The sequence below is a fragment of the Anneissia japonica genome, unplaced genomic scaffold (genome assembly GCF_011630105.1).
Source record: "Anneissia japonica isolate Jap-2015-1 unplaced genomic scaffold, ASM1163010v1 scaffold287743_len2803612_cov181, whole genome shotgun sequence".
Lineage (NCBI taxonomy): Eukaryota > Metazoa > Echinodermata > Crinoidea > Comatulida > Comatulidae > Anneissia > Anneissia japonica.
In genome coordinates, this window is record NW_022733259.1 from 47,014 (window position 1) to 59,405 (window position 12,392).

The 12,392-nt window shown below is 35.5% G+C and overlaps 1 protein-coding gene and 1 long non-coding RNA gene across 3 annotated transcripts; one reads left to right on the top strand and one right to left on the bottom strand.

Annotated features, from left to right (window-relative positions):
• Positions 1-344: 344 nt before the first annotated feature.
• LOC117116064 lies at positions 345-8,897 on the top strand. Of its 2 annotated transcripts, XR_004446673.1 has the most exons (4): positions 421-1,060; positions 2,752-2,769; positions 3,603-5,352; positions 8,701-8,897. It is a non-coding gene; the product is annotated as an uncharacterized LOC117116064 (long non-coding RNA). The 2 variants fall into 2 exon arrangements; XR_004446672.1 differs by lacking the exon at positions 8,701-8,897 and having other exon boundaries at positions 345-1,060; positions 3,603-5,865.
• Positions 3,922-9,461, bottom strand: LOC117116063 (serine hydrolase RBBP9-like). Its single transcript, XM_033260003.1, has 5 exons — positions 9,292-9,461; positions 8,105-8,147; positions 7,575-7,680; positions 7,186-7,271; positions 3,922-6,300 (listed from the first exon to the last, which is right to left on the bottom strand). Exons 1-5 carry the CDS (start codon positions 9,379-9,381, stop codon positions 6,080-6,082), a joined length of 546 nt encoding a protein of 181 aa, XP_033115894.1. The 5' UTR covers positions 9,382-9,461; the 3' UTR covers positions 3,922-6,079.
• Positions 9,462-12,392: the final 2,931 nt, after the last annotated feature.

Here is a 12,392-nt window from a genome sequence, read left to right on the forward strand (position 1 = left end):
CGATCTGCATGATTCATATTCCCATTCATCTTATAAGTGGGCCCCCCCCCCCCACTTTAAAAAACGTTCCGCCGACCCTGTTAAATACATTATATTGGATCTCTAGCTCAGTCTCGAGCTCATGTTATAGATTACATTCATTATTCTCTGTATGTTGAAAATGTTATACCTATCCAGATATCATATGATTGCCTACTGTTACTGTTCATGTGATTGTTTGCATCACTTCATTTTGCCTGAAGTTTTTTTAGTTTTAGGATTGCTTTTAATTTAATTGCTTTTCCATAATGTCCTTTTGAAATTTTGAATTGTCTTTTTCTTAGCATAAGTCTTTTTTGTGAACCTTACTGTACATTTTGTTTTGGACGCACCTTGATTGAGAAGTGTGCCACTGATTGAAAAGTGTAGTTCCTAATAAATTATTATTATTAATAGGGAGCTTTCGGTTGTACGACGCGACAGGACGTAAAACGTATTCAAAAAATAAGAAAAACAAAACCGTCCATATCTACAGAGGGTAACCCTTCCAGCGTATCCTGAAAGTTCGGCTGATATTCAGGGGCCCTCTCAAATGAAATAATATGAAAAGCAATGCTTTACAAGCGAAGTTTTACTACGAGGCTTAGGAAGTGGAGATGATTTGTACTCTGGAAGGAAAGCTTCTTAACCACCTAGTTATTCCACTACAATGAATGACGTCACTAAGAAGTCATCTCGTGGATTTGGAGAACGTAGGACGGTGACGTATGAATGAATCAACTTTGGCGTCGCACGTACAAAGCCCCCTTATGTGCATGCTGGGAACCAAGCTTTAGTGTGCACGTGTATGTACAAATCTGAGACAACTTATAAAGTTGTCTCTGGTACAAATTGATCAAGGTCCGCTTTTAGTATTTTTATTGATTGACATTGTGTATTTTTAGAAAGCTTTTGAAGATTAGGCTTAGCCTATTAAGATAAACTTTACGACAATAAACGACATAATTTAATTTATTCGTATACACTGTAGAAAAAAAGAACAAAGAAATCAGAACATCAAGATACCACGATCCTTTCACCGGTAAGTATTTTAAAGTTGAATTTCAGAGTTGAAGTTATATTTTTCTCTTGTGTAAGTTGGTTTTGTAAACATTCACGTGATTTGTTGTATATTTATTCACCGCTGTTTGTCGTGCTGTCTGTCTGCCTTTTTGTTTGATTGTTTGCTTTAACTGTAGAAGATATTGTTATCTGCGCCAAGGAAGTTATGTAATCGCCCCTGTCTGTCAGTCTGTCTGTTAGTAAGATTATCCAAAAACTAAAGAATAGATCATCATAAAATTTAATGGAATGGTACACAATAATCTAAAAAAGAAATTTAATTGACATTTGGGAAGAAACGGTCAAAGGTCAAGCCAACGAAAAACGGTTTTCCAGGCTCCTTGAACTTGCCCCCGAGCATAAAAGAAAATAATGGAATCGCCAATACGCGGCCTGCTGAAATAGAGATACCACACATATCATTCATCATCATTCCTTGTCATTTAAGCCATTATGTATTTAGGTCATCATTTTCATACCATCTTTTTATGAATAAAAAAGTGACTTGATTAAGTTGATCAAATCCCCAACGGATGGAATAAAAATAACACCCAATTAATAACAAACATATAATAAAGAATAGGAATGATTATTATTATTCATACATATGTCAAGAGACATATGCTGAGAGCAGCATAGCTCAGTCGGCTACACTGGAGGTAACCAGTGTTTGTGGACTGAACCTTGGAGATCTCATCATGGTCCCCGGTTCAATTCCAAGATCTCCTTGGACCGTTTTTTGCCGTTGGCCCCGTGTGCAATGTGGCAAATGTGCACGTTAAAGAACGCAGCACACTCTTTGGAAGAGAGTATAGGGGATACCACCAGAGGGACCCCACTGGATATACATCATCTAACAAAATAAATCCAATTCAATTTTAATTTTATTTGTATAAATTTCTACTTCGGTACAAACAGTAATTCTTTCATGAATGGCGATAAATTAATATTATGAGCAATATGAATTGGTATAATAATTTGTATAATTAATTACCTGTCTCTTATACACATCTCTCAGTCTCGTGCTCATGTTATAGATTACATTCATTATTCTCTGTATGTTGAAAATGTTATACCTATCCAGATATCATATGATTGCCTACTGTTACAGTTCGTAAACTCAAACTCACAAAAGGGAGCTTTTGATTGCACGACGCTGTAAAACACATTATTTTAAATGTGTATTTACTTGATTTCATAGTTGAAATAGACACCAATTATCATACCGAAATAATTATCATGATTGTGGTTTTAGGCATGTGCCTTTAGTTGTAACGATAATAATGAATGAGAATAAATATAAATGAGTACACGACTGTGCTGATGATAGTGAAGGTAATGATGGTGGTTTTGCTACTACTACTGCTGCTGCTGCTGATGATGGCGATGATGATGAAGGTGGTGGTAATGATGACGTTGATGATGATCGTGGTGTAAGATGGATGGTAGCGATGATGATAATACAGTTGTCGTACAGTATTAGTAGTAGTAGTAGCAGTAGGTGAGAGCTGATCTTTAAGATGGTGATGACAATAGCTATGGTGATAAAGATGATAAGCCCCCATTAGGTCTTGCCATACTGCTAAAATAGGACGAAGTATAGCCACTTCTATAGACCTCATTCTCAAATACATCATAAAATGAGACTATTTTCTTTTTAAAATTTCACAGAGCATGAATGCACAACAGGTAAGTTTAATCCTATGTAAAAATTACAGTTGTTGTTAGGCCTACCTTAAAACTTCTGATTAAAAACAGTAGCACTCTATAAATGACCAAATCTCTAATAGTAAACACCTTAAATAACCAATAATAGTGGCTCATTACTTTATATTAACCCAATCAGCATTTTTACTTCACATATTCACATACTGTATTATGAAGAACTGAAAATGCCTACAGCATGTGATTAACACTTTAAATACAGTGGTGATGTTGACGGTGATGATCGGGTGTGGGTAGTGGTGTTAAACCAAGAATGGCGAAGAATGATGGTGGTTGTGGCGATTACGGTGATGGTAAAATGACAGCTTTGATTATGTTTGGTTGTAAATGGTGATGATAAATGATAATGGTGTCGACAAAAATGATCAGAAATGATCTTCATTAAAGTGCCTAGTGAACGATGACGAATGAAAATGAAAAAAAAAATAGATGACGATTACAGTTATGATTATGATGCAATTGGTGATGAGGATGATGATAATAATGATAATCAATGATAATAATGATAGTTTAATCAAGATGATGATGCTAATATTGATGGCGGTGTGGTGGTAGTGGTAAACCACTGACGATAATACAATTATGGTGATGAATGATAATACCACTGTGATGATGATAAAAAGGAAGATGATGGTGTCGATGATGATGAAGATGATGATGAGGACGATGATAGTAATTTCTTTATTTATTCACGGATACAACTCATTTTCAGCATACAACATTATGTTAATTCTATCATTTTATGAGACCCAAATCAACTTTATTGAACTCCATTATATAATGCATCTTACTTCTAGATTTCTGGCAATGTTATTTACGACAATAAGGGTGGCGCTACTATCCAAGGAGGCACAGACAACCCAACTTACATGGACATGCCCGTTAAAACAGCTTAGAACACTTAATGTATTGTTTGCCACCAACTATGAATTTATGAGTTTGTAATAATGGAGAAAGTGGAGGAGGGTAAACAATGAATGAAAGGGGATTTGTAAAGAAAAAAAAACTGTAAATCGTGTAACGGTTTACCATTTTACTATTTTATATTGTATGTTTTAAAATGCTTCTTGATATTATTAACGTTATTTTAACGTTTCATCAAATTAATATTAGTCATTGGCTGTTTAATGATTGCTTTATTTTCGTTTAACAAATATAACATTCATTATTATTACTCGAGAAAAAAAAAGTCTAGTTCATACGATTGTTAATGAATTGTAGTTTATTTTGGCTTGCTCACAAAGTGATACCATAATAAACTTTGCCTCCGCATTTACCTGCTGCTTGAATCCTTATAGGCCGTGATGTAGTTTACGTTTGTGTTTACGTGTTTACATCTTGAAAAAACTAATAAGTCCGTCACTGCAAGGTAAATAGTACGTAAACAGGAATAAGAAATGTTATCGTCTGATTGGTTCTCGAACGAGATAAGGAAAGCTCTCTCATACATTTTTTACGCATTCGTTAATCATTTATATACTTCAGAATGTGTGAGAGTCACTTCTTGATAGGTTAAATTTGGCAAATTTTACCACCCACATTGAAAAACTTTAATTATATAATTCATCGTGTGGTACACCCATGTCACTTCGGTATCGGCTAATTCATTTATTTCGACGGGAAAATTTTTGTATTCAATATTTTATATACTGTAGTTGAATTTAAAACGTTACATTTTGAAATATTTAGCAAGCAAATAGCTATTCTGCGTGGCTCACAGCTGTCTCTTATGACTGATGTTATGAAGATCTAAACGGAGCCACCGTACTAGATTTATCGAACAAACGGATGAAGGTTGAGGGTTTAAGAAATATTGAATGTTACAGATCCGGTGTAGGACCTTGTATTTACTTGGAATTAAATCATTAAATAATTAATCGTCATAAGACCACAGGGTACTGGTTTAAAAGTAATGTTTCAGACTGTAGTATGTTAGTAAATTTATCATGAAAATACCAATTATATTTTCGATAAAACATGTTTTACCCTCATCCTATTTAGGGATGCTTCGTTTATTTTAACTTCTATAAAGCCGAGCACTTACTGCGCTGTACGGCGAATCCAACCCCGCTCCTGTTGTGAGCGTTGGACGACGCTACGCCGTCTGCTGATTGTCGGTGGTAAATCTGAACGGATCCGTGTCACGCACGTCGTGGCGTTGCGTTCTCCATACCGTCGGGCGCAGTGATGTCCCGGCTGAACACTGCTGCACACTGTTAAGCAATGGACCTTTCCGCTAAGCTCCGCCCCTTGGATTTTGTTGCTAAGGTCCCACAAGACGGCAGTGTTAAAACATACGCGAACACGTGCGTTTGTGGGACAACACGTGTGTCTGTAAGACGCGCACGTATTCCTAGCGCTGTTCTGATTAGTCAGTTGTTAAGTTTGATTGACACTTCGGAAAGGTCTATTCGTGGTTTGTACTGCTCCAGCCCATATCCAAGGTCAATCGACATAAACTACGTTGTGTGTGCATGTGCAGTTTAAACTATAAATTGTCTTATCTACACATCCAAGCCTAAAGTATGTTTGTCTTTATGTAGGCATGTGTGCGGGTGCACATGTGTGCGTATGTGGATGTGTGTCAAAGCTTCTTTTTAAAGAAAATAAATGGGCCTACTATACTTTTGATAATATCCTAATCCTGCTCTGTTTTGCGTATGCCTTGACCTTTTTTGTGGGCATTTCATTTTGATCTAACCATTATTATTGTTTTAGGAAAAATTTGAAATTTCAAAGCTGCACTGTTTTTCTTTGTATTTTTTTTATAATGAAGACCAATACATTTTCTTGTATCTTTTCCTAAAAACCCAAATGGGAAACATGTTTTGTGGAATGTTTGACCTAATTGTATATAATTCTTACTGCTTGTTTTTAAAATTTTACTTTTGTATTGTTAGTTCAAATTATCACGTTTTATAAAAATATATAAGTAAACATTTGTATGGAACAACTATGGCTCTGGCGACGCCAAAGAAACATCAGACTGCCTCTGTAATTGAGAAAGATTTGTAGTTTATCGAAGGGTATATATTAAATTGATTTGTATTTTAGAATAAACTGATGCTCTATTGTCTAATTTCTTTTTAATCTTGTGTACTGTATGTTTTCTGTCCCTCTGATCCCCATTTAAGAATGTGGTCTGATAAAAGATAACGGAGACGAAGTAAAAATGTGCGTTGTGGGAGAAGCGCGTAGTCTTAGCGATGCTCTGATTGGTCAGTTGATATGTTGATTGACAATCCGGAAAGGTCCAATTTAATAGCATTGTATTTCAGTTCAAATGTTTCTTGACAACATGGATGAGTTCTGGAAAAGTAGTCGTCATAAAATGGCCTTTGTCTTGGTAGCGATGTAACTCCGGGTTTAGCCCTTTCACGACTTGCATTTGTTCACTCTCCCAGGGCAAGAAGGGGTCATCTTCAGACCCAAACTGTACAATAAACTTTGTGTTGTTTTTCACCTTTTCCCATTCCCACGGTCGACTGAAATAACCTGAAATGAAAAATGAGTGAGTTACTAGGTAAAGGCTGAAGCTGGGGGCTAGGTGTGTTTCAGCAAAGACATAAACGATGCTCATCGTTCTAGCATCCTCTTTTTGGGATGCTACATTCTGTTAGAAGAGGCAGCCCAAAATATATCTTGCATAAGTTAGTGTCCGTGAACACATTCATGAAGTTGTGGATGTGTGTGCTGTGGAAATGTTTGTGATTCTTCGACCTCTTTGTGTTGACAGAGTAATAATGCAGTGGTGAATGCAGGAGTAACACTAGGGGAGCTTCCCCACCCCCATTTTCCGATAGCCCACGTTTCGCCCTCTTAGAACCTATTTGAACATGCTACACTGCCACTTGAGTCACTTCGGCAAAAAAAATCCGGACCCGCCACTGTTAATGTGCAGATGAGTGTTATAAGCTAACACGTACAGTCATATTATTATCAAGATTACATTAGGCCGATTTTCAGCTTTGACGTTCTTCAATCACCCCTTCCCATATAAAGCAAGTGCTCAGTATAGGCATTTTAATCAATAACGAGTGTTCAGATGTATTGCTGTGGCTGGCCAATTATGTAGGCCTAGTACCAAAACTGTAAATTATACGTACTGTTGTATTTCATAATTTTAACGGATATGGTAATGGCCCTTGATGGCATCAAATATCCACCTAGACAACCCCACACCCCTTTCAATCTACCATTTAACTATTTAAAAACTGAAAAACAACCAAAACAAAAATAAAATTCAGACTCGATTTTAATTTCAATATTTGGCTCTGCCCCATGGTCTTTGTTTTAAAGAATCGTGGATGCACCCGTCATAATTATTGTGTACCATTGAATATACATTTTCTAAGAAAAATTTTTAGGAATGCTCCTTACCGCTTGCTCTTTCATTTTCGTCACCTATATCAGTAACATATGCTGAAACCAAGATAATTCCTAAAACAGTGTGCGTCTCTGCATATCTGAAATAAAATACATATTTAAAAATTCCCATTTTAAGAATATTCTGGTTTTATTTTAATTTTATGGCTCTAAAGTCTTCGAAAATTGAATAAAATATAATTTTCACCGTTGGCCTACTGCATTTTTATGAAAAAAGTATTTCTCAGCATGGGTTCAATAAACGTTTAAATGGTCAAAATTTTTCCTTTTTGATTTGAAGTATCAGTTACCACATGTATATAACTTAGGTTTTTTTTCGTTGATAGAGAGTAGCTCCTAAATAATAATTATAATTATAGGTCTAAATACAACAAAATGTTTACCTCATAGCAGCTACAGCACCGGAACTATGGCCAATGATAATGGTCGACTGATCACACTTCAAAACATCCTGCATGAACGGTAGCCATATGCTTTCTTTTGCTCCAACTAATGAAAGTAATTTGGTTAATTGTATTTTAATGATTATAATAAAGTATACAAACAGCCACCACTGTCCACTACCACATTTGAGCTTAGACAAATTTAGCCAGAAGAGGAAGTGATAAGCAGGCAAAACACTAACCCACCTCCTCCTACTGGCCACAACTTTATCAAATAAAATAAAATAAAAATGATTATAATAATATTTTGCCCAGTCTTTCAGAAACCTTGCCTCTGGACCCAGCTTCTCCCCTCGACATCCACTGGATATATTTTTTGGACCCCTATAAGATAACTCCCCTTGAATATATTGTACATCCATCACTGGTTCTAATAATATTCAGGTAAAATAATTCATTCTCAGATACAAGTGAGCCCACTGGGCCTCAGGGTAATGATTGCTATAAATTAATAAGTGAGCCCACGATACCTGGATCTGGCATTTGCTGGAGCAGACATTCCACATCCTTTACCTACAAAGAAGGAATAATGCTATTAAGTATAAATGTTCACAAATGTTTACAAACCGTTTTTATCTTTTGGCTTAACTTAAAGCTTATTATCCGAGATCTACCAGATATATCACTTCTTTAAATTAAATGCCCTTTACATTTTTCTGCTAACTCTTTGGATCAGACAAATATGAAACAAATCCTCCGCTCTTTGAAAAGGACCTTAGGCCTATACTCCTACTTTTGGAGTCCTTGGTAGGTTGGTCGGCTTTACCCACCGGCACCAGCACAATAGTGCATCGTTCGATCACACCATCGACCTACTTATACTTCAGTGTGGAGAGGGACAATGTAGGTAAAGTAGTTGAAGACACAAGCAAAATGCACAGCTAAAGAAACAAACAAATTCCAATCCTCAAGTTTAAACACTACTGATAGGCCTATATTATAAAAAAATATAATACATTGTATGGATAATTTAAATATTATATAGGCCTACCTTATATATATACATACACACATACATATATATATACCTGTCTCTTATACACATCTAGATGTGTATAAGAGACAGGTGTGCGGGTGCACATGTGTGCGTATGTGGATGTGTGTCAAAGCTTCTTTTTAAAGAAAATAAATGGGCCTACTATACTTTTGATAATATCCTAATCCTGCTCTGTTTTGCGTATGCCTTGACCTTTTTTGTGGGCATTTCATTTTGATCTAACCATTATTATTGTTTTAGGAAAAATTTGAAATTTCAAAGCTGCACTGTTTGTCGTCCTATGGTCATATTTAGTTGCATCTCTCCGTACATAACACACCACCGGGACCAGGACGTTCGGTCTTGAATGTCCAGTATTTCATAGGTTCAGGTCCATGAACACTATAAAGATTGATAGACTATTGGTCCCATTGTTAGGCCGATCGGGTCCATTTTCTAGTATATCAGATAGAGTTGAAATGGGTCCGATCTTCTGCCAATTTTCCCTTTTACTTCACTCCATTGAGAGACAGTGAGCGTCAAAAAGTCGATTTTTCAGGAAAAGTAAACATGGAGCTGAACAATAGCTTCATTAATTAGCTTATTATCAGGAACACAATGCCTTATGAATGTTTTTTGGTCAAATCCATTATCATCAACAGAAGTAAAAAATATACGAACTTCATTTAATCGATCTTTTGCCCAGGCATACCAGTTGCAATGTTCAACTTCTCCACACCCGTTCCCGGGGATTATTGCAATCTTCACCATGATAGGCGTTCAAACTTTACCGGTATTAGTCCTGGCACACGTCACGTCTCCTCTACAAACAGGTCTATAATGGTGTACGGTCAAAGATACTAGAAATACAAGATAGAGCACTCGCGTCGTAAAAATGAGGCGGAAGTCGTGCCCAACGTAGGCGGCGCTCTTATTTTTAACCATGCAAGTTTTCTATACTTCGTGCCCAACGTACAGGGCGCCCTTCTATTGCTAAGTATATCCAGACGCAAAAGGCGCCCTTCCTTTTCCACTAATGGAGGAAAACTTTTTCGCTAAGAGTGCGTCCGGCCATACGATTCTGCGCTGTATTGTTGTTTTATTCTTTACTGATTCATGATTATGCTTTAATTGATTTGTGTTTTATTTGGATAATAGCAACGATTTCTACCGCCACCAAGGAGGTTATGTATTCACCGATGTCACTGTCTGGGTGTCTATTCCAGTTTGTTTTTATATCTAGTAAATAAAAAGTGATTGGTAAAAACACCGGTACGGGACGTCGGTAAAGAAGTGCAAAATACAGTCATCATTATGAATTCTTGTGCTTTATTGATCCATACTATCGGTAGGCCTATTAGCTCAGAATTTCAATGCTTTTCCAACCCATTATTATTGACATTGAATACAGCTCTGATACTCACAGTATAATTATATTTTTTAATCACAAATTAGAACTGCATATATGTAGTTTTAAAACAATGTGCATTCACTTAAAATTTATTTACAACACAAGTTTATGTAATTACTGTAGGCCTATATAATCAATTCCCGGTTAAAAAGACCTGTATTAATATTAAATTTCCTTTACCAAAAGAGCTCCATTTTCACGTCATTCATAAATAACTAACTGCATACAATACTAGCGTTATTATACGAACGAGTAATATTTAGTACTTTTTTCATTATTTTAGGCTAGTCTAATTTTTTAATTTATTTTTCTTCAATATCTTAGCTACGCAAGTCAATAGGCCTAGGCTAATTCATATATCAAGTTTAAAAAAACAAAATGTTAATATATATTTATAATATATATAGCTAATTTTTTGTTTAATGTCAGTGATTTTACCTTTCTCTATCCTTTGGAAATCGATATAAATTATGACCCTGTTTGTATGATGTGTTGCAATTTACTGCACGGCAACGCCCTCCAATACCGTACGTCGCCAAAGCGCATCGCGGTGTACAATTTTTTAATTGTGAATTGATAATAAAATACGTGACGACTTGGTAAGTTTTTTTTATCCAGCTGTAGGGGGCGTCCCATTGTTTGTATTCCCACCATGCATTTCGGTGGAACACTTTTTTTGTGTGGAGAACTCTATCTTGTATTTCTAGTATCTTTGTGTACGGTTTGTTGTTATTAGTGTAAGCCAATCAAATCCAAGGATCATGCTACGTCACTATCACCTGACATACACTTTACTGTATTATGTAGTATATTTCAGCTTTCAGTTCAAAATTTGAACGAGGAAATAGTTATTTCATCGCCAATTAACATTTGCGTATAAATAATAAGCAATTTTTAATTAAACCACATTCTTAATATTTTTTTGTAGCTCACAATATACTTATTTATAGATACTCCATTCCCATATTATTTTTAGCCATCTTTATAATAATAATAATAAAGTTCTTAACCGTTCTGAATCGACAAAACAAGTGGTTGTCATTGACTATCAGAGTAGTTGACAAGCTTCAACAGTACAAAAAAAAAAAGGAGGACCCTAAAAAAAAAAAAAACTTACCGTCTCAGACTTATCAAATATTAGCTGACCTTATATTTCACTTTCACGTTCCTTAGATATAGATTATATAGGTCTATGTATGAGCAGGGAACAGTGACAGCTGGTATAAGAATAATGAATAGTAGAAATCAAATTCTACTTTAAATACTTAATAGGTTTTCTGCAATCTTTACGATAATTATGTAATAATAATAATAATTATGGCAGGCGTAATAATAATAATAATATATAATAAAGAACTTATATTATGATTACCTTCGTTATTATTCAATGTATAACTGTCGCTTTTCGTATAAACTTGTTTAGTAAAGTGAATGTAATTTCTAGGTGTTTTCTCGCTGCTATGATGAAAATCAGCATTAATTTTTTTTTGTTACTTCATGAATAATGCTGCTTTTAGCATAGACCGTTATTTGGTGATCAACGTAACTGCAACTCGGTCGATTAAATAAATGACGCTTTACAAATTGTAATAAATAATAATAAAAATACTAAAAAGTCGAAGTTTTGGTTGGTTGGTTGGTTCGTTGGTTGGTTCGTTGGTTCGTTCGCTGGTTGGTTGGTCGGTTGGTTGGTTAATTGGTCGGTTAGTTGGTTCGTTCTTTCGTTCAGTTGGTTGGTTGGTTCGTTCGTTTGTAATAACATTTTCTAGAAGGTTAAAAAATACACACCAAAGCTCAAAGAAGTGGTAACTAAAAAATTGTCAATATTCAATTAGACCAAAACTTTTTAAGTTAGACCTAGGCCTATCTCTATAGCAATCCTATGAATCAGGTGGTTGATATGGCTGTGATGGTGAAAGTGGCTTGTTGGTTGTATGAAGGGTGATTAAGATGATGATGATGATGATGATGATGATGATGATGATGATGATGGCGATGATGATGATAGCAGCGCTGATGATGACGATCGCAATGATGATAGCGGTGGTGGAAACAAATACAATACAATATAATACAATAATCTTACATTTCAAGCAATAAAACAGAATACAGTACAATATCTTCTTATAGTCCAGTCAAACTACGACACTAAATAGCTCAACCGGGAAAAACCTTGCAATAGTAATAAAGATAACTGTATGTCACTTAGAATATATTAAGGAATAACTTATCAAAAATAAGAAAAAATCTATTTAGTGGAAGGGATAACATTTTGGCCCTAAAGGTAGGGGTGTCTTCGGACGTCTATGTGGCATAAATTTAGCTTTTTACTGCTATATTGACGTCTTACCTACTAATTGACTCAAACTGT

Coding starts and splice junctions, on each gene's coding strand:
- LOC117116063 (XM_033260003.1), bottom strand. CDS start 9,381: ATGGTGAAGATTGCAATAATCCCCGGGAACGGGTGTGGAGAAGTTGAA. Junction 8,148..9,291: donor CAAAAGATCGATTAAATGAA/GTTCGTATATTT, acceptor CCTTCTTTGTAG/GTAAAGGATGTGGAATGTCT. Junction 6,301..7,185: donor CGAAAATGAAAGAGCAAGCG/GTAAGGAGCATT, acceptor TTTTCATTTCAG/GTTATTTCAGTCGACCGTGG.